The 21,863-nt window shown below is 37.6% G+C and overlaps 1 protein-coding gene across 1 annotated transcript; it reads left to right on the top strand.

Moving 5' to 3' along the window:
- Positions 1–1,074: 1,074 nt before the first annotated feature.
- Positions 1,075–21,662, top strand: LOC127574394 (somatomedin-B and thrombospondin type-1 domain-containing protein). Its single transcript, XM_052023386.1, has 5 exons — positions 1,075–1,768; positions 9,490–9,684; positions 10,612–10,690; positions 18,071–18,247; positions 19,978–21,662. The coding sequence occupies exons 1-5, from the start codon at positions 1,546–1,548 to the stop codon at positions 20,093–20,095; spliced, it is 792 nt and encodes a 263-aa protein (XP_051879346.1). The 5' UTR covers positions 1,075–1,545; the 3' UTR covers positions 20,096–21,662.
- The last annotated feature ends 201 nt before the right edge of the window (positions 21,663–21,863 follow it).

Below are 21,863 nucleotides of genomic sequence, written 5' to 3'. Positions count from 1 at the left end.
ATGAAATACCTATGGCTTTGCAGCAATTGAATGAGAAAGAGTCTCATTTCATTAACATAAAGGTATTTTTTAATCACAAGATTGTTATTCAGGATGTTAAAATCCATTTTTCAAAAATATTCTAATTGCCTTCATTCTGCTTTAGTCCACAGTGCCTCTGATGCTTGAATGCACCAACAGTCTGATGGTGTTATGATGTCCCATTGCGAATGTGTCCCATGCCTAGTGTTATATTTAAGGGTCCCATGAACAGGGAAATGTATTTTCCTCCTACCCACCTGCAAAACTTTGTCCACCTACCCACAGCAGGACTGTTTTGCCTCCAGCCTGGCCTTTTATTTCATTATTTACTAATTACCAACCTCTTTCACAGTACACTCTCATCATTTTTGCCGCTTAATTTCTTACTAAGCTTTTTAAATCCTGATGGAAGATTATTGATTTGAAATACTAACTCTGTTTAACATAGAACAGTACAGCACAATACAGGCCCTTCGGCCCACAATGTTGTGCCGACCTTTAAACCTCACCTAAGACTATCTAACCCTTTCCTCCCACATATCCCTCTATTTTAAATTCCTCCATGTGCCTATCTAGTAATCTCTTGAATTTGACCAATGTACCTGCCTCCACCACAGGTGCTGTTTAATGTTCTGAGTATTTGCAACTTGTATTTCAGATCTGTTTGTATTTCAGATTTCCAGCATCTGGGGTGGGTCGACTTAAATATTTTCCTTTAAAACACACTTAATGTTTTTCCAACTCTTTTACACATAGTGATTTTTCACCGCTGAATACAATTGGAAGCAAAGTTGATTGATACAGCCTTAGTGCATGAATAATAATGTAAGTTTAATATCAATGTTCATTTATATATAAATATAGATGATAATCAGTTCTGCCAACAAATATCAGTTTTTATTTGAGATAGGCAAGTAAGAATATATTCTCGTGCTCTCTTTAAAGATCCTACTGATAAAGGAGAAATGATTTAACTAGAGATAGCGGAGCCAGCCCCCGTATGCAGTTGGCTCTTAATATGGATTGGAGCCAAATGTTACATTCCTTTGGGCTGTTTAGAATGGCACTCGAAACACACTCGGACTGGCCGCTCTGCGTCAGTCGACAGAACATTGTGAGTGATCGTTCTTGCTGGCATCGTTGAAAACAAGTCACAACAAATCACCATACAATAATCTTTCAAATTTTGCCTCCGACAAAGGGTTATCGTTCTTGGTGGGGCTTTTTCTTTGTAAAACTGGAGAGTTTCAATTTTTCTCATATTTGGATTTAATCTCTTACGCGGTTTTCCTGAAGTCACATTTGCAAAGAAAAAGAAACAACTTTGGTAACGTTTCTCCGAAAGCACCTTTATGAAGATAAAGAGTTACTACTACTGGATTTTTTAAAGGAATATTATTTTTGATGGAACTATTTTCTTTTTGACTGAAACCCACGTCAGTATTACAAGAGTTAACCTGCTGTGCAGTTTTCCCCTCTGTCCGCCAATTGCCCCACTTACTGCAGTCGTAGAGCTGTATTACAATGTGGAGTAAACAGCTCATTTTGCTCCTTCTGGTCGAGCTGGTGTGGTTTTTGGATGTTACTGAAGCAGGGTGCTCCGAATCTCACCAATGCTGTAGCGGCAGGAACCCCGGGTGCAGCAGCACAGGTTGGAGAATGGACCGAGTTTATGGGACTTGCTACTGCGACGAAGCGTGTAAGAGTACTGGCGATTGCTGTTACGATTACATTCGGACCTGTCCAGGTAAAATGGAACTCAGTAGGGCTGGGCATTCCACAAACGGTGAATCGCGATCCTTTTCATCTGAAAGGGGATAATGTTTCCTGTTTTAGATTTAGGCAGGTCAGCATTGTTGATTCGTTCGCTTATTTGGAAAGAGCAAAAACATCGGAACGATACAAATAGAAATATATCGCTTTCGTAATTACTTGAACTTAATGTATCGAGATATTTTTCTGCTTCTGAAGTTTGCAATATGCTAGCATGTAATTTATCTTGCAAGTTCTCAACTGTCTGTGTTTATTACAATTTGAAGTAAAGGTATTTGACTTGGGTGAGTCAAAAAGGACTAGTCCAATTTTCTGTCTCGAGTTAGCAAATCAGGATAGGAGGGAAAGCATATTCAGTTTTAATGTAATGTTGAGATATTGTGTGGATTTATCTCCCGTTCCACATTGCAATGCATTCCGTGCAAAAGAAGTTTAAATAAACTTCTTGCGGAGAGTATGGAGTTTTGGCACTTGTCTGTTACATTAGTCACTAGATTGTGAGTCCAGTTCCACTTACCCTTCACACAACCATTTCTCCAATCTCATATTATCAATAGGAAGACAACAAATCCGTGCCCATAAATGGAAATAATTTATAATCCATGAAGTTATTTGGAGAGTTCTTATTATCTTGATTTTTAAAATTATTTATCAAAACTTTTTTTAAATGATTGAAACTCTTGATGGAAAAAATGCCCGAAGTTGCATTGATTATATACTATATATATGTATAATGCAAGTATTATTTGTGGTTACAATCCAGTTTTTCAAAATAAACTGGTAAAATAGAGGACTTGAGGGTTTCATTATCTTTTTTAGGAAGTTAAATTTAAAAGTTAAAGAAGATCTCTTGGTTAAATATGGTGGTTTGTCATTATTGCATAATTTGAGAATGATTATAGTTCCTTGCATAATGTGAAAGTTGGGGTCAGTTATTATTCAAAATTAATGCATACTTCAGTGGTTTTAGGAATTCAACTTACAAGTAAAATCCAAAGTTATAGTTTTGCAACACTCTGGGCAGCTGTTCCTTTGTAATGACGTCTATAGCTTGATTTCTGCCATTAATCACCTTCACCTTCTGCTCTCTGCTCTTTTCATTGCTCAGGAATGCCCATCTTGTACTCAGGCTACATTTACAATTGCAATGGCAATTTTAGTATTACTGAAAAGCAGTTTCCTTATCTTGCCAGTTTTGCTTATGTGAATCCAGACTCAAAGCCTAATTCAGTTCTGAAGAGAAATGGCATGAAGTTCTCTGGAAGGAATAATCACCTGTAATTTTGATTTGAATTGAATCCAGTGCACATTGGGAGAAAATGTGCTGAAGATATGAGCTAAAAACATAAGCATATTCTCAATATTTACATTTTAACCACTGTGAAAAAGAACTCTAGGTATGTATATGAAATTTCATATTCCCAGAAATTTCTTCTAAAAGGAAGAATTATAAGTTCCAGGCAGGGTGACATGGTTTTTTCTCTTTGTGTGCATTTAGGAAATTATGGCCAAAATACTCTTAAATTTGTTCAATTACAGTTCAAATTTCTGCTATAACTTAATCGTGTAATCACAAATGTAAAATTTTCCAAGAGTCAGTGCATCAGCCACTTATAAAATAATTTAAAAGTTTTTTATTATATTAAACAGATTTAAGAATATCAAACCAGTACAATGATATTAATACAATGGGTTTATTACCAAAAGTAAGCAGTTGATTAAAAGTATGCTTTTTTCCCACTTGTAAGTTACTTGCTTTAAAAACACTGGAAATGACTTAGCAAAATACAGACCAACCAATTTTTTACTGAAATGAAATATTATTAGAAATCATACAATGTGCCTACTATTGCCTGTGCACCTTAGTACAGTTTGAAGAGCTTTGCCAAGCCTAAACAATTATTAGAATATTAGAACATCGGCCAATTTTGTCTCAGACTTGTCCATAGGATGAACCAAGGATTCCAACACAAGTATGGACAATTTATCTTATTTCTTAAAATGTCTTTGATTGGCAGATCTGTTTGAATTCCACAGTAAATTAAAGGTAAATTGAAAATTGAATCAATATTAAACATAAGATATCTTTATTAGTCACATGTACATCGAAACACACAGTGAAATGCATCTTTTGCGTAGAGTGTTGTGGGGGGCAGCCTGCAAGTGTCGCCACGCTTCCGGCGCCAACATAGCATGCCCACAACTTCCTAACTCGTAGGTCTTCGGAATGTGTGAGGAAACCAGAGCACCCGGAGGAAACCCATGCAGACACGGGGAGAACATACAAACTCCTTACAGACAGCGGCCAGAATTGAACCCGGGTTGCTGGCGCTGTAATAGTGTTATGCTAACCGCTACACTACCGTGCCTGCCCCCTGCACTAGTGTAAGGGTATTTGATTTTAACTTATGATTAAAATTCTTCAACCTTTTATGATGGTTCAACAGTTCAACAGATTCTGATAATATTAGGAGGAAACTTGGCCAGAAACCTGACCACCATTGACAAAGAAACTGGATTAGCTGCATAAATACCATGATTACAAGAACAGTTTAGAGGTTGGGTATCCTACGGCGAGTGAATCACCTGCTGACACCCCGAGGCTTCTCACGATATACAAGGCACAAATCAGGAGTGTGACGCAGTACTCTCCCTCCACTTACTTTAGTACATCTTCAATAATTCTCAAGAAGCTGGACATCATTCAACATGATTGGCACCTTTTGTACTACCTTAAACATTCTTTCTATCCACCAACAGCATACAGTGGCTATAAAATGTACTGCGGCTACTCGCCCAGGCTACTCTGAGAGCACCTCCCAAACAAAGTGACATCTATCCAAGTAGGACAAGGGCAGCAGGACATGGGAACAACACCACGTGCAGGTTCCCCTCCAAGTCGCACACCATTCTGATTTGGAAGTACATTACTGGTCCTTCGTTATCACTAGGTCTAAATCCTGGAACTCCCTGTCTAAGAGCACCATGGTAAGCACCAAGAGTACCTTCACCAGACAGATTGCAGCAATTCAGGAAGGGGTTTGCAACCACCCTATGATTGGGAATAAATGCTGGCCTTGTCAACAACAACCAGATGCCAAAAATAAATTAGAAAATGCACATGTCTGACTGAATACAATGGTATAGATATTTGTCTGAAACTAGTGGCTGTAGTTAATTTTCAGTGTGATATATGTAGGCAATTAATATGTGCTATACTCCAGTTCAATGTGAAGTTGAGATCTCTGTTTTGCAAAAACTCATTGTGACATGATAATCCTAAAAATAACGGAGCATTAAGTGTATGTTTTTTGTTGCTCGTGAATTAAGTCTTAACTGTAGTTTTAAGGGATTGGTAGCATTTTTGTTAAATTACTGGACTAATAATCCATGAAATAATTCAGAGATGTGTTCAATCCCACCATGACAGATGGTGACTTTAAATTCAGCTAATTAATTATTTGCAATTTAAATATAAGAACTCTATGATTGTAAAAGACTATCTAGTTAAGTAATATTTTTCACAGTAGGAAATCTGGGACCCCTACCACATTGTCCTTCAGGTGACTCCAGACCCATAGCAATGTTATTCATTCTTATCTTCCATCTGTAAGCCGATCAGATATATCAAACAGATATGTTTAAACATGAAGAGAGAATCTAACCAGCTGCCCTTGGCATTATCATTGCTGAGCCCGCTACCTCTAGCATCTGTGAGGGGGAATTACGACGCACTAGAAGCTCAACTGAACTAGACCATAAATATTGTAGCCGCAAGAGGCAGTCAGGAGCTGGGTATACTGTGGGGAGTGACTCACAGCTGACACCTTAAAGCCTTTTCAACATCTATGAAGCATGTCAGGAGCATGATGGAATACGCTCCACTTGTTTGGATTTGTGCAGCTCCAACAAGACCCAGGAAGGTCAACATCAATCAGCACAAAGCAGTCTGCTTCACTGGAATCTCTCCACATCCCTCTACTACTGGTGTACCAAGGTTGCAGTGCTACAATGCAGACTTTCACCTTGGCTTCTTACACAACACCTTTTGAACTGCAACCCTGAAGGACAAGGACAGCAGGTATATGAGAAGGTCACCACCTGGAAGTTCCCCTCCAAGTTGCAAACTATCCGAATAAATTACTGTTTATTCATTGTTTTGGATCCTGAAACTGACAAACATTGTGTGAGTACCTTCACTACATGGATTGCAGTCTTTTAAAAGATGTTTGACCATCATCTTTTCAAGGGCAATTAGGAATAGGCAATAAATACTGGCCTTGCTAGTAATGTCTTCATTCATAAATGTATTGGAAATTAACATAAAATATAAAAAAAACTGAAAATGAGACTCAGAACTGGCATCAACCTCATTTAACCATCCCTGTTTCTAAACCTCTTAGTCATTTATTTCTCAGGAAACAATGGTCACCAAAGTTCATTTATACTTTCCCCTGCACCCGATCAAGGGCACTACCTGCCCAGTGCTTTTTACTTTGTATATTTTAATTTTTGTAAGTTCAGTTATACATTGTGACTCATATCTTAGAACATTCCAAAAAGAAATCATTGCAGTCCATTAATATATACTCCCTTATTTGATTCCCTGGTAACATGAGAGAATTTTACTAAAAATTGGGTCGCTAAACCAGACTGGGTACTTAGTATGCATGTAGCACACTTCCACAAATTTGGCCTGGGTCTTCCAAGCAGATGACACACATGCACAGAGGTTCCATGCATGTGCAGTGAATCAAATAGGATGTGAGACATATGTTGTCATCATGTGCAATATTCCCATGCATATACATTCTGAAGCAGACTTTCAGTGGAGAAATGGGGTCTGCCTCAACTTTAGTTAATGGAGGCTGGACCTTCATAATCTGTTGCTATCATCTTCCAGGCTCTTTTAAATAATTGCTTTATAGTTTGCTCCCAATATTTCTCATTCCCTCACAATTCCCTATGTCCTCATAATTGTAATTCCCATGTTCAGCTAAGAATCCTGAGAACTGATCAGGTATCATACTGACCACCTGACCCCTGATAATGTGTCTCCCCAAACCTAAGCCAAACTACTTCTGATAGAGGGTAACTTGATATGTTAACTCTCTCCTCGGATTCTGCCTGTTCTGCTAATTATTTATGGCATTTTCTGCTTTGACTTTGATTTAGTTTCATTGAATTTTCTAGAACTTATGCTATTGGTTGGTTAACAAGTTGTTCTTTACCAAGTACTTTACCAGAGTCAATCAAGATGATTTCAAAGACCTTTGCTATTCTGATAGATACATTTACTAAATTATAGTTTATATGTATAGCTTTTGAATTTTTAAAAATATTATATTGATCGATTTCCAATCTCCAAAATCTCGCCATTTTAGAAAGGTTAAAGAATAATTATCTTATTCTTTCTAAGAAATGAAAAGCCTATTATTTGCTTTATGGCCTTGTGAGATACCAGGTGAAGAGATTAGATGTCTTCCCCAAAAGATTTTGATGGGCAGATTGATTTAATGTTTTCTGTGGTTTAAGACTAACGAGCACAGTTGCACTTTGGATCATCAAACAAATATCATTTGTTGAGAAGTTGGTCATATCCACCATGGCCTGTGCATGTTCTTTTGAGAACTGTTCATAGTCCTCATGGTGAATTGAACCCAAGGACCTCTCATGGAGAATTGTTTGTTTCTTGTATTGGAGCAACCCATCTGAATAACAGTTCTTTGCCTTAAGAATGTATGTTTTTTGCAATTTCCAAGTATCGCCTGTGTGATTTTAAACATTTTTGTAGCGTTTTATGACAATTAAAGTTCATCTCAAACTTTGTTGTGTTGTTTCTATTTTAAGAGCAAAGAGCCTTTTTACATTCTGATCCCTCTTAACTGTAGACATCAATTTCAGAACAAAATAATATTAAGGAACATTTAGTAGGGAAACAGTTTTTAAAGACAAACACTCAGCATGTCTGTCAACATCTGTAGAAAAAGAGATAGTCAATGTTTCAAGTTGAAGACCCATTGTTAAGCAAAGGGACTATCTCTGGTAGGGTGATATAGGAGTTGCTATGGAGAGAGAGAGAGAGAGAGAGAGAACAAACAAACAAACAAACAAGAACATCTTCCAGGTAGGTTTTCCTTTAAGTAACCAGATAGTTTCATCAATAGATTATCACCACAATAAGCCTTACCTCATTCTATCAGAGTTGTTCCCTTTATCTTATCCATTCCTCCTCCACCCTCTCAGCAATTTGAAATTAATTTGTTCTCTCTTTCCCAGATCTGAAATGTTAACTATGTTTCTCTTTTCACAGATGATGCCTGATCTGCTGAATGTTTCCAGCATTTTCTGTTTTTGTTTCAGATTTCCAGCAAGTGCAGTCAGTGATTCATCTCTGAAATATTTTTAATATTTTATGACAAGGATATCACAACCATAGACAGATAGAGCTTGAAAAAAAATCCACAATATTAACCAATACAGCTCCACATTGCATGGATTAATTTAGTTTACAATTACAATTAAAATTTAAATCTAATCTCTTCATATACAGTAGATATTGACTTGAGACCAAGTCATAATGCTAACTCTGCAATACTCCATTCTCCATACATCTTTAATGCTGCAAAGGGAAAAGCTGGTTGTCATAACAACTGTTCACTTAATGTATTCGCACTTTCCCTCGTTCCCACCTATACTAATACTCAACAAACTCATTTTTTTTCCTTTCTGGTGTGATTTAATAATTTCTCTCACAGAACTCAATAATGTTAGAACTATTAGAATACATTCTCAGTTTCAGTTTTCTTTCCTGAAGAACGTGAATAGCTTACATTAGAAATCAGAAAGACTCAAATCCTATAAATTTGGATAGAGTATACTTTGTTTTAGACCTTAATGTGAAGATTGGTGAAAACACTTACTTCCTAGGAAAATTAGACATGGAGGATTATAATTACAGTTAATAAAGATTTCACAGTTCTTTTTCATGATGTTTAGTTCATATCCTATAATTTTCCATTAATTATTTATTCTGATTGGTAATTTCACTGCCTGTAGAATTTATTGTTTTTTTCTGCTATAAATATGATATAAAAACAGCAAGTGCTGGAAACACTCAACAAATCAGGCAGCATCTGTGGAAAGAGAAACAAATTTGATGTTTCAGGATGAACGAGGTTCTGATGAAAGATTCTGATTAAGGTGATTCTGATGAAGGGTCTTTGACCCAAAATGTCAAAAAGTATTAGTAATCTCTCTTTCTCTTTCCACAGAGGCTGCCTGACCTGCTGAGTGTTTCCAGCATTTTCTATTTTTATGTGCATCAAGAGTAAGAAGCATATATGTTGAAGATAATCATTCTGCTATGACATTTAACCACCTACAACTCTGCTTATGAATAACAGTAAAAATAGACATTTGTGATGCCAATGAGTAATGTGTAATTATTCCTTACAAATAACAATTCAACTGAAAAACTGAAGTTGCTCTCAAAATAAGAACACCTCTGCTGAAGGTTTAAATTGACATTGTTTGGAGTGTGGCAGTATAGAATTTAATGGAGGGATGTGTTCCAGTGTTGAAATCAGTTACAAAATAAAGTTTCACACTACAACATCCCAAAATCCTTACTGTAGGAGAGTAACAACAATCTTGGGTAAAAGTTAGAATTTTATGCTGTTCCCTTGTTTCCAGCTAGTCCATGTGTTGTGAGTGAATGGAGTCACTGGAGTGGCTGTGCTGAGCAATGTGTACCGACTGTCCGGATTCGACGGCGCCACATTGAGCAAGAACCTCAGAATAATGGAGATCCTTGTCCTGCTCTGGAGGAACGAGCAGGCTGCCTGGAGTACGTGGATTACCAGGGCATCCACTGTGGACAGTCTCATGGTACTAATTTTCAAGTTTGACTCATCATTTTACCGTCAATATTTACAATTCTTATTTTTATTTATCAAAGAATTGATTTTAGTTAGTGAGCAATTCTTTATGGGCTCTGCAAAATGATTTTTTTCTTTTTGTTTGTTAAGTTGAAGCGTGATGTACCTTAATCCTAAAGTCAGAAAAAAAACATGCTAAAGTGTAACAATATAAATTTTTCATTTTTTACACCAATTATTCTTATGTCTTCCAGTGATCTGGCAATTGGTGCCAAACTCTGGCCACTGCATGAAGTAGAATGCATGACCTCATTTCACTTGGGATGCTTAGAGTTGGCAGAGAAAAGACAGCATTGTTCCATTAGTCAGGGTTGGATTTGTATCTAGATCTCCACAGTGAAAGGACAGTGGTTTAACTCAGTGTGACGCTACATAACAATTTTCTTTGAAATGTGATTGTCACATCTAATCCTGAGAACGTTTATTACTGCATAGGCTCTTTTTATTATAACTTTGCATAAATGAGCATGAAGCTGTAATGTTACCATGGATAATGTTTGGGGAACAGATATTTGTTTGAATAGATGAAGATGGATATTAATATTCAGAGAATTCTGATAGTCACAAAACATAACTGGTTCCTTCTTTGCTATTGTAATTCCAGAATATCGAAATAGCCACTGTGATGATAACATGTTTAGTTAGAGATATGACTGAGTGTTGCTTATTAATATTAAATTATTCATGATGAAGAAAGTACTTCCATTTTATGGTGCCTTTTATGTCCTACAATGCTTCTCAGCCAGAGAATTACTTTTGAAACTTTGTAATGTAGGAAAATGCAGTAGCTAATAATAATGGGGGAAAAAAGCTTCACACCTGTGATTATATTTGACCTTACCTTATCCTATTCAATCTTTTGTTATTACTGTCCTAGTACCTGCTTTTATAAGCACAGCAGAATACAATAATGAGAGAAGAAAGCATACTTTGTTTGGGGATGAAAAGATGCCTGGGTGAGTAACAATTGTCACTAATAATACCAGGTTGTTCCTCTGAACAGATTTGACTAGATATCAGTTGCATATAAGGTAGTATATGTCTTTATGTTCTTAATTTGAATGGTTGTTAAAATCTGCCTAAAATTAGAAGGAAGATTTGTAATTTGGACTGAGGTACTTTTTTGACCAGAGGTTTCTACCTAAAACTTCTACAACATTTCTCTTGTTAGTTAGCAGTTTCAGGTGCTGCAGATTTTCAGCATCTGGATTTTTTACTTTAAATATTTACTGAGATTGGGAGTACTTAATTTATTCAGACTAAGAAAGAGAATAAATAAATACACGGAGCAGGGATTAGTGCAAGTATAGAGCAGCATAAGGTGCACAGAATAGAATAAATGCATAACAACAGAGTAAAAAAAAACTGTCAGGCAGGATTCATTTATGGTTCCGTATGAAGATTCCTGCATCATTGGAGTAACTGAAATCTGACAATAATATAGCCAGACTCTTTGATATAAAAAAGGCATGTATTAAACTTTGAAAAGTATAAATTCAAATTTTTAATATGTTGTTTTCCTCAGGATTCTCTTCTAGCATTTTGTCAACTTTGACCATGACAGTGAAAGTAAGTAGGGAAGATGGGCCAGAAGATACATTTTTCAACTGGTCAGGTCTGTCTCCTGGCAACAACCAATTTATGGCATTGTGCCAGTGGAGGCCCCTGCTGCTCTATCGTCCCGTGCTTCTGAAAAACTGATGGTAAAGAGGGCATGGTCAAAATAGGAAGCATTAACATTTTTAGCAAACTTTTCAAAGGTGATTAACAACTATTTTGTTGAAAGTATAGTGATCTGACAAGAAGCAGTCTGATGATTTTTCGGTTAAGCGAGCTAACTTGAGGGATTCTGCTTTACTCATTTCCATTTCCTTTACACCAAATTCTGACATAAACCCTATTTATGGAAAACATGTCACTTTGTCAGGAATGTACTCACAAACTATCCACAGGGTTTATGTCAGAATTTGGTATAAAGGAAAATAACTGATTTCAACTTGGCTGATTCATTGGATTTGTAAAGAGAGGGCCAAGCTTGAAGAATGTGATTGAATTTTTAGAAAAGGTAACCAAAGTAGTGGACAGGGGAATATCTAAGGATGTTAGTTACATGGATTCATTGAGGATATTTGATAAAGTCACTTGGAAGGAAGTGTTAGGCTGTGGCATGGATATCACTAAATATAACGATGAAGTTTTGTACTTTGGATCTAAATGAAGATAAAGCAGAGTACTTTCTAACTGGTGAAATACTAGAAACAGTGGAAACTCTATGAATCCATGAATGTTGGTCCAGAGACACATGATGTAAATGAGTTCTTGTTCTCAAGGATGTAAGTTGATATATATTGCAGTCCTCTTTATGTGCGGGAATATAGAAAACAATGAACGATGAAATAGAGCAGAGAGAGACCCGGAGGAAGGAGCAAGCATTTCTGGTAATGGACTCAGTGGGGGTTGTAAAACTGAGCTCTGAATTATGTTGGTAACATGGTGATATTCTACTGAATGGCACAAGAGAAAAGTGGAAAAAGAACTTGCATTTGAAAGTTGCCTTTTACAATTCTGGGTCTTCCTTCAAAGATTTGCAGCCAATGAAGTAGTTTTTGAAGACTGCTTGTTGCTGTAATATAGGGAAATGGTGTACATAATCCAACAAACATGGTTGTTATTATACTTGTGGATAGCATTAGCAAGTGGCTGTGTATGGTTGAAAAAGAGATTTGTGATATATTGAAGATAACTGGACAGACACAGGAGAAGCAAACATTATAGGAGAAGCCCTAACCTTCTTTGACAAGACAAGGCAAGACAAGATATTTTATTAGTCATATGTACATTGAAACACACAGTGAAATGCATCTTTTGCATAGAGTGTTCTGGGGGCAGCCCGCAAGTGCCAACATAGCACGCCCACAACTTCCTAACCCGTACGTCTTTGGAATGTGGGAGGAAACTGGAGCACCCGGAGGAAATCCATGCAGTCATGGGGAAAACGTACAAACTCCTTACAGACGGTGGCTGCAATTGAACCCGGGTCTTTGGCGCTGTATAGCGTTACGCTAACCGTAACACTACCATGCCTGCCCCTAGGAATAGTAAAGGGAAAAAATAACTGGTGGGAGTTGTCTATAGTCCACCAAATAATAACAATTATTCTGAAGAGGTAAGAAACAAGGACTCTGTGAGGAAGATAAGTTTGATGATGGGAGATTCCTAGATTTAATGGTGGCAGTGAAAATCAGTGGTCGCCAAGTTAAGGACATGGTGAAAAATATTAGGGAGGAGATAATGGGGACAGTTACTGAAAAGAAACAGTACAGAATATGGAGTGGTCTCATGACAGTACTAGATGACAGCTTAAATTGGGGGTTTGGATGGAGGGAGCAGGAGTGTTGATTGCTGGTTCCTGGGGTAGCGTATGGTGTTCAAATCTGGAACCACCTTTTAGTGGCACAACTCTTGACCACAGAACATAGAAGAGTACGGCACAGGAACAGGCCCTTCAGCCCATGATATTTGTGCTGAACTATTTAATTAGTAATTAATGTCTAATTAAATTAATCCCTTCTGCCTATACAATGCCAGTATCCCTCATTCTCTGCACATTTATGTGCCTATCTAAGAGCCTCTCAAATGCCTCTATCATATTTGCCTCCACTAACCCTCCACCCCACCCCCCTGGCAGAGCATTCCAGGCACATACCACTCTCTGTGTAAAAAAAATTTGCCCCACACATGTTTGAACTTGCTCCCTTTCATCTTAAATGCATGCCCTCTAGTGTTAAACATTTTGACCCTGTGAAAAAGATACCAACTGCCTACTCTATCCATACCTCTCATAATCTTATAAACTTCTATCAGGTCTCCCCTCAGCCTCTGCCACTCCAGAGAAAACAACTCAAGTTTGTCCAACCTCTCCTTTTTGCACATACCCTCTAATCCAGGCAGCATCTTGGTAAACCTCTTCTGCACCCTCTCCAAAGCCGCCACACATCCTTCCTATAATAGGGCGACTAGAATTGAATGCAATACTCCTGATGCAGCCTAACTAGAGTTTTAAAAGCTGCAACATAACTTCCCGACTCTTGAACTCAATGCCTCGATTAATAAAGGCAAGCATGCCATATGCCTTTACTGCCTTATCAACCTGTGCAGCCACTTTTAGGGATCATGGACTTGGACCCCAAGATCCCTCTGTACATCAACAGCGTACTGTCTCTTTACATTTGATCTCCCAAAGTGAAACACCTCACATTTGGCTGGATTAAACTCCATCTGCCATTTCTCCGCCCACATCTGCAACTGATCTATATCCCACTGTATCCTTCAGCAATCTTCTACACTCTCCACAACACCACCAATCTTTGTATCATCTGTGAATTTACTAACCCACCCATCCACATTTTTATCCAGGTCATTTATATACATCACAAACAGCAGAGGTCCCAGTACGGATCCCTGCAGAACACCACTAGTCACGGGCCTCCAGCCAGAATAGGTCCCATCAACCACTACCCTCTGTCTTCTATGGGCAAGCCAATTCTGAATCCAAACTGCCAAGTCATGTTGGACTCCATGCATCTTGATCTTCTGAATGTCTACTATGAGGGAACTTGTCAAACGCCTCACTAAAATCCATGTATACAACATCCACAGCTCTACTTTTATCAATCACCTTCGTCACCTTCTCAAAAAACTCTCAAGTTAGTAACACATGACTTGCCCACACAAAGCCATGCTGACTATCCCTTATTAGGCCATGCTTTTTCAAATGCTCATAAATCCTATCCCTAAGGATCCTCTCCAATAGCTTCCCTACCACTTACATTACACTTACCGGTCTATAGTTTTCAGGATTATCCCTATTTCCCTTCTTGAATAACAGAACAACATTAGCTACTCACCAGTCCTCTGGAACCTCGCCTGTGGCTGGAGAGGACACAAAGATCTTGGTCAAGGGCACAGCAATCTCATTGCTTGCCTCTCTCAATAACCTGGGGTATATCCTATCAGGCCCTGGGGACTTATCCACCTTAATGTTCTCTAAGAGACCCAATACGTTTTTCTTTATCTCAAAATGCCCCAGCATATTAGCACGCTCCACACTGATCTCACTATCCTCCACGTCCTTCTGCCTGGTAAATACTGATGCAAAGTAGTCACTTAGAACCTTGCCCCCATCCTCTGCCTCCAAGCACATGTTCCTTCCTTTATCCCTGAGTGGTCCTACCCTCTCCTTAGTTATCCTCTTGCTCTTGATGTATGTATAGAAAGCCTTGGGATTTTCTTTAATCCTACTTGCCAAGGACCTTTCATGGCCCCTCCTGGCTCTCCTAATTCCCTTCTTGAGTTCTTTTCTAGCTTCTTTATAATCCTCAAGGGTTCTGTTTGATTTTAGTTTCCTAAACCTTCTCTCTTCTCCCCTCTCCCATCAGGCAGAAGATACAAAAGCCTGAAAGCATGTATCACCAGGCTCAAGGACAGCTTCTATCCCGCTGTTATAAATCTATTGAACAGTTCCCTAGTACGATAAGATGGACTCTTGACCTCACCTCGTTATGACCTTGCACCTTATTGTCTACCTGCACTGCACTTTCTCTGTAGTTGTGACACTTTACTCAGCATTCTGTATAGTTTTACCTTGTACTACCTCAATGCACTGTGTGATGAATTGATCTGTATGAATGATATGCAAGACAAGTTTTTAACTGTACCTCTGTACAAATGATAATAATAAACCAATTCCAACGCTTTCTTTTTCTTCTTGACTAACTTCACCACCTCTTTCAACGTCTTAGTTTACCTTACCTTGCTATCCTTGTCCGTTTTTCTTACTGGAACATAACTGTCCTGTACTCTGTGTAGTTAGTCTTGAAGCACCCTCCACATGTCAGATGTTGACTTGCCCAAAAACAGCTGTTCCCAATTAACTCTCCCTAATTCTGAATATTTCACAAAATTTGTCATAATGACCAGTAGGGCATCATCAGGGCATAGACTCATTTGACAGGCTGTGAATTACACAAGCAACCTATGTTGAGGGGGAAAGCACATGACAATGCCACCCTCTCAGTCATGAATGCCCAGTTGCAATAGCATATAGAATTGTTACAGCTTCATTGCAGTAGGTGACCATATCATCTCAGTGCTTTGTCTCTCTCTCTCTGCACTCCATGGCACACAGTGGAACTAACTTTGTGGCATTCAGTGATCTTGATTTCCTCTGCACTGACAGCCAGCCTTTAGATCTGGTTCAAATGGTTGGCTCATCACCACCTTTTCAAAGACACTTAGGAATGGGCAATAAAGTTTAACCAAAACTTAACGGTTTTACAAGTTCATAATTTACATGATTTAGGCTCTTGAATCAAAAATACAATTTCTAAAGTTTGTAGATGATATCAAACTGCTTGTATAATTAACATTGTGGGGGACTAAAAAAAACAACTTAAAGAAATATGGAGACGCAAGGGACTGCAGATGCTGGAATTTGGAGCTAAAAATAAACTGCTGGAAAACCTCAGCGGGTCAAATGGCATCTGTGGAGGCAAAAGGACGATTAACGTTTTGGATAGAGACCTGGCATAAGGACTGATCAGAAATTATAGGAGTTCATTAATAATATTCCTGAATGGGTAAATAACTAGCAAATGCAGTTTAACACAGATAAATGCAAAATAATACACTTGGTTGGAAAAATGGTGAGGTCACTCATACTTGGAAGGCGCAAGCCTAGTTGGAGTAAATGATCTCGGAGTACAAATACACCAATCAATACTAGTTGTTCCACTAATAAAAGTAAACCAAAGCACAAGGGTTTAATTCCTTATTGATGGGATTGAAAAGTTGGGAAGTTATGCTAAGTCTATATCAAACTTTGGTTAAACTACACTTAAGAGTACTATGTACAATTCTGGTCTCCATGTCGTAAGAGGGATATAGAGATATAGATGAAACCAGAAAGATAGGATATACAAATCAGGGAAGGGTGAACAGATTGGTGTCTTTTCTCTCCAGAAAAGAAGGCCCAAGGGTAACCTCAGAGAACAAATTAGTGATGTGATTAGGATATTGACTAAATGATAGAAGTCAATAGATAGTACTCCCAAGATCTCTGGAATTCTCCGTCCAAAAGGTTGTGCAGGCCAGATCATTAGAGGTATATAAAGAGGGAGTGGATAACTTTTTGAAAGATCAGGGAATTGAGGGCTATGAGGAAGAGAAGATGAAGCCTGAGGTAGATCAATCATGATCATGTTGAATGGTGGGGCAGGCTGTACGGGCCAATCTGCTCCTTATCATAGAGTCAGAGCACCTAGTGTTATACAGCACAGAAACAGGCCACTCAGTCCAACTTGTCCACGCCAACCAAGGTGTCTTCCTGAAGTCATATTTGCATTCATTTGGCCCATATCACTCTAAACCTTTCATATCCATGTGCCTGTCCAGATGTCTTTTAAACATTGTAATTGTACCCACCTTTACTACTTCCTCTGGCAGTTCATTCCATATACCCACTACCCTTTGTGTGAAAAACTTGCCTCTTAGGTCCCCTTTAAATCTGCTATTTTTTTCTGTCCTTTTATTCTTATACTGTTGGATAGGAAGTGCAGTAATAATGAACAGCAACATATTTTCAGACTAGGATGATGTGTAATTTGGAGAGAAACTTGCAGTGTTCCAATGTACCTCATGCTCTTGCTCTTCTCAATAGTCAAGATCTGGGAACTGGGAGGAATTATTGAAGACATCTTGGCAAGCTGTTGCAATGCACTACAGTCACATTACATGAGTTGTTTGAGATATATTGGTATTGCAACAACTTCAGTACATATCTACATGAATTTTAGCAAGCCTTTAAATGTTAGATTATGAGGACAGATTACATAAACAAGGCATCGATGCAATGTAGAAAGCTAAGAGGTGATCTGCTTAGATTTTCTTTAGTGCTTTGAGAGGAATTGATAGGATACATGAGGAAAACTTTGCTGGGTTGTAGGAGAGTCAACCTTCGAATCAATAAGAGGATGGAAACAAAATCAGAACCAGACCATTTAGGGAAGAAGTTAGGAAGGACTTCTTAATGCAAATGGACAACAGTAGAACCCCCCCCCCCCCACCCCCAAAATATGCAGTAAGTGTCAGCTTAATCAATAATCTTAAATATGAGAGCCAGTTTTTTGAATATAGCCAAGAATATAAAGGGATATGGTGCTGGGCTAGGTGGATAGAGTTTGGAGATAGATCAGCCATCATCTCAATGAATAACAGATATGCTCAGAGCTGAATGGCTCCCATGTTCCTAATTTACTTCTTCTCATGTTACCAATCAGATATTGTGCAGAATTTACGATCGAGTCGCTGTCCTTCCACTGCACTATTGAGAATCGTCCATTTGCAAGATGGATGCAGTATCTCCGAGAAGGTTACACCGTCTGCGTAACCTGTCAGCCACCAGCCTTGAATTCACACAACCATCGTTGTCATGGTGATGAGGCAAATGTTAATGGGTAATTATAAACTCAGTCAAGTGTGATATATGAACACTAAGTATAGTACAGTAAATTAATTACCAAAATGATATTTATCATTTTGCTGTTTATGATACATTTCCATTATTGAACAAAGTCACCCATTAACAACTTTGAATAGATTAGGTTTGTTGGACATTACTATACAAGACAAATCAGAAGCAGCGGATAATTTAGGACACTTTTCTCATTTCTACACATAACACACTTTTTCTACAATCTAGGTTCACTGTAAATCACCTTGTACCCGGTTTGTTCACAACATGTGACCCCCCCCCCCAAACAAACAAACACACACACACACACACACACACACACACACACAGTTTCCCTCAGAAACAACTTGATTAGCAAGCCTCTTCATAGCTTTCTGCAGAAAAGGCAAGACCTCAGAAAGGCTTTGAAAGCCATGCCTCTCACACTTGCTGGCCATCAAATATTATCAAAAGATTTTTCATGTCTGACATTAGCAAACATTGAAAAACATTCAAAAAGTAACACAATGAATCATGTGATTGAAAATTAAAAACATTAACATTTTCAAAAGGAACTTTTAAAAACACTCAAACATGAAAAAAAACAATTAAAACGACTGAATTCATTAAAATAACATGATTAATTAAAATATATATATATATATCAATGAAACTTGCCCATCTCCCACAGGTTCATTCCTTTCCTTTTAAATGCATGGACACACTGAACCTACCCCAGGTCTTACCTGGCAAAGTTTCAATGCCCAGATTTCTGCTCTGACATTGCAGGAAGTTAGCATTCACTGGTTACTTTCCAGGAGGAATCCACAATTGGGTCCACTATCAGTGTGATCAAACTGGCAGCAGCAAGGAGATTGCAGAAAGTTTGATGCTTGGTATTTTCACAAGAATCACCCTGGGATATGATTCAATTGTTTTTCTGGCCCTTACCACAAGAAGGTTGTTTACCATTGAGCTATAAAATAGCACCATTCAATATGCTACATTCTACTTGAAATGCAAGGCAATCTTACAAAATATAGTTATTTGTTAGATAATTGTTTTTCTAACCAGGAACTAATAAATTGATAGCAGTTTCAAATAACTTCAGAAGCTTAAATTTATCTGGATTTAACTAATTAGATCATTCGTTTACAATGAATACTTCAGAGTATTGGCCTTAAAAGGATAGAACATTTGTTCAATTAAATTTACTTTAAACAGCAAATCATTGCTGCAGGAAATCTGAAGTTACTTAAATGATGTGAATTTGTTTGGTATATTATGCAAACAACACACACAAACTATGAATGTTTCAGATATTCTTTATCGATGCAAAAAAGCATGATGTATATTTCCAACATTTCCTGTTTAATGAAAATCATAAAACTGCAGATGTTGGAAAACTTAAATTAAAAAAGCAGAAAATACTGAAAACACTCAACGAGTGAAGCACTATCTGTGGAAAGAGAAACAGAGTTACTGTTTCATATTGGAGATCCTTCATTAGAACACTAGCACCTTTTTTCTTCCCCACAAATGCTGCCTAACCTATTTCCAGAATTTTCTGTTTATGTTAAATTGAGTAAAGGTATGATTTCCAAATTTCAGATGAGCTTTGTTAGACTTACTTTGTTTGCATAAAAGCCAGCCAAACTCTGTCTATTTCTTTTATATACAGTTTTCTACATACACTTATAAGTTTTCTTCCTTTTGTGTTTGTATTTCTGGCAGGACTCGTGTTTCACAGTGGCAAGCAGTGGGTAATCCTCGGTGCAGAGGAACATGGAAAAAAGTGCATGAGGGGGCACAGTGTTCATGCCCTAGTGTCCACAGTTTTATTTTTACTTGAGAAACCGTTCATTATTTTAGAAACATTCCACACTAAGTTATAAATTTAAGATTAACTTTACATGGCAGTCTGACAAAAACACCATTTTACTTTGAAGATCACATTGTACAAGTATTATTGTCAAACAGAATTGCATCATTCTGAATGTCTTTAAAAGGTCTTTAAAAGGACTAGTTTGAATCTTTAATTAAAGTGGCACAGATCTGAAAACACAGTTGGTGATCTGTTGTGAAGTTTATTATACATTCTTGGGTTTTAACCTTTTATTTAAAATTTGAAATGCTTTTTGACATCTCCCGCAGTCTGGTTGTATTTCTAGTGCTCAGTTGAAAATTAATGGCATAATTTTCTCCAGTTTAATATCAATTCTAATCACTAAGAACACACTAAATCTTGTCCTGACAAATTAGGGACAAAAGTTCAGATAGATTCAATTCAGCTCCTGGAGGGATATCTAAAACACCCAAATGCCACACATTAACAGTGACTAACAATTTTATTTAGGATGTCATCATATTAGAGTGTGATATGCAGATATGATGGGAGGCACAGTGGGTGGGTGGGGTCCCAAGCACATTCCCTGGGTTTGTTGTTGTGAATTCTGCATTGCATCTGGACCGGCTTTATTTGGCCATGGGATGAGAGGTGCAATTAGATAAGAAAACAAAATGTTCTAATTCTTCAGGCAAGTCAGTACATACTTTTATAAGGACAAAATCAAATGGGATGTTAGTCCAATACCAATTCATAGCAGCATTTAAGAATGCCAGTAAAAGGGAACTGAAAGTCTTCAACGTTGACAATAACCCCACTGGGAAACAGTAGCTGATGACAGAAATCAACAGAAACATTGGAATGTGCCATCTTGACCATCCGTGGTTTCAATAGTTTCATAATAGACACCAGGATCATAAGACAGGCCACAGTGCTCTATGCCACCCTACATCATCAGCCAAAGAGATTTTTAGTTGTAGCACTTATGGCTGACTCTATCTTTATAGAAGCAGCTTAGTTATTAGCAGAAATCCAGTGTGCAATATGCCCTCACCAAAATTTGAAAGCTGCACATCAGCTCATATAAACAGAATAGTGTCAACTCATATCTACTTTAAGTGTGTGTGTGTTGTAAGGCAAATTGAGAATGAAGTTAATTGAAAGAATGTTTCCTCAATTTGCTTATGATGCATGCAGTTTTCACCTGCAACAAAGGATTATTAAAATTTAGGGAGAATGAAAAATAGGTGTTCTAATGATGGAAAAAAAACTGAACATTTTTCATGATCCTTGATAAATTATTAAAATATGGGCATTAGTAATAACCAACTATAGAATACTGTGTGGGTTTACATGCTGTTGAAACAGTCTATAATGAGAGTGCATCTAAATGCTGCTAATCACCATTAAGGTAGAAACTCATAAGCTTCACGCATGAATATGTCTTTGCCATTGAAATCACATTCTTTGTTCAATTTAGTATTGCACAAATTACAATTATAATGTACGTTTATTATCATGGAAATAAATCAGTTAAATTTGCAAATAAATGTTAAAAACATTGTGGCATCTATTGATGGTGAGATACGGACTCATTTTATTTAGCTTATTCATCTGATTGGACTGATAATTGAGAAATAACTGGAGTACCTGCAGTTATTTAACATCACGATTATAACAAACAAAAATATTGAGATATGACCAAAATAAAGCTAATACTCTATTCTTCTTAGTACTATAACTGACTAGAAGAATTTTAAAATCAAAGAGTTCA

This window comes from Pristis pectinata, chromosome 9, assembly GCF_009764475.1.
Source record: "Pristis pectinata isolate sPriPec2 chromosome 9, sPriPec2.1.pri, whole genome shotgun sequence".
NCBI classification, from domain to species: Eukaryota; Metazoa; Chordata; class Chondrichthyes; order Rhinopristiformes; family Pristidae; genus Pristis; species Pristis pectinata.
The sequence above is the reverse complement of the archived record's forward strand: the minus strand, read 5'-3'. Positions and strand labels throughout refer to the sequence as shown.

Coding starts and splice junctions, on each gene's coding strand:
- LOC127574394 (XM_052023386.1), top strand. CDS start 1,546: ATGTGGAGTAAACAGCTCATTTTGCTCCTTCTGGTCGAGCTGGTGTGG. Junction 1,769..9,489: donor TTACATTCGGACCTGTCCAG/GTAAAATGGAAC, acceptor CCTTGTTTCCAG/CTAGTCCATGTGTTGTGAGT. Junction 18,248..19,977: donor GATGAGGCAAATGTTAATGG/GTAATTATAAAC, acceptor TATTTCTGGCAG/GACTCGTGTTTCACAGTGGC.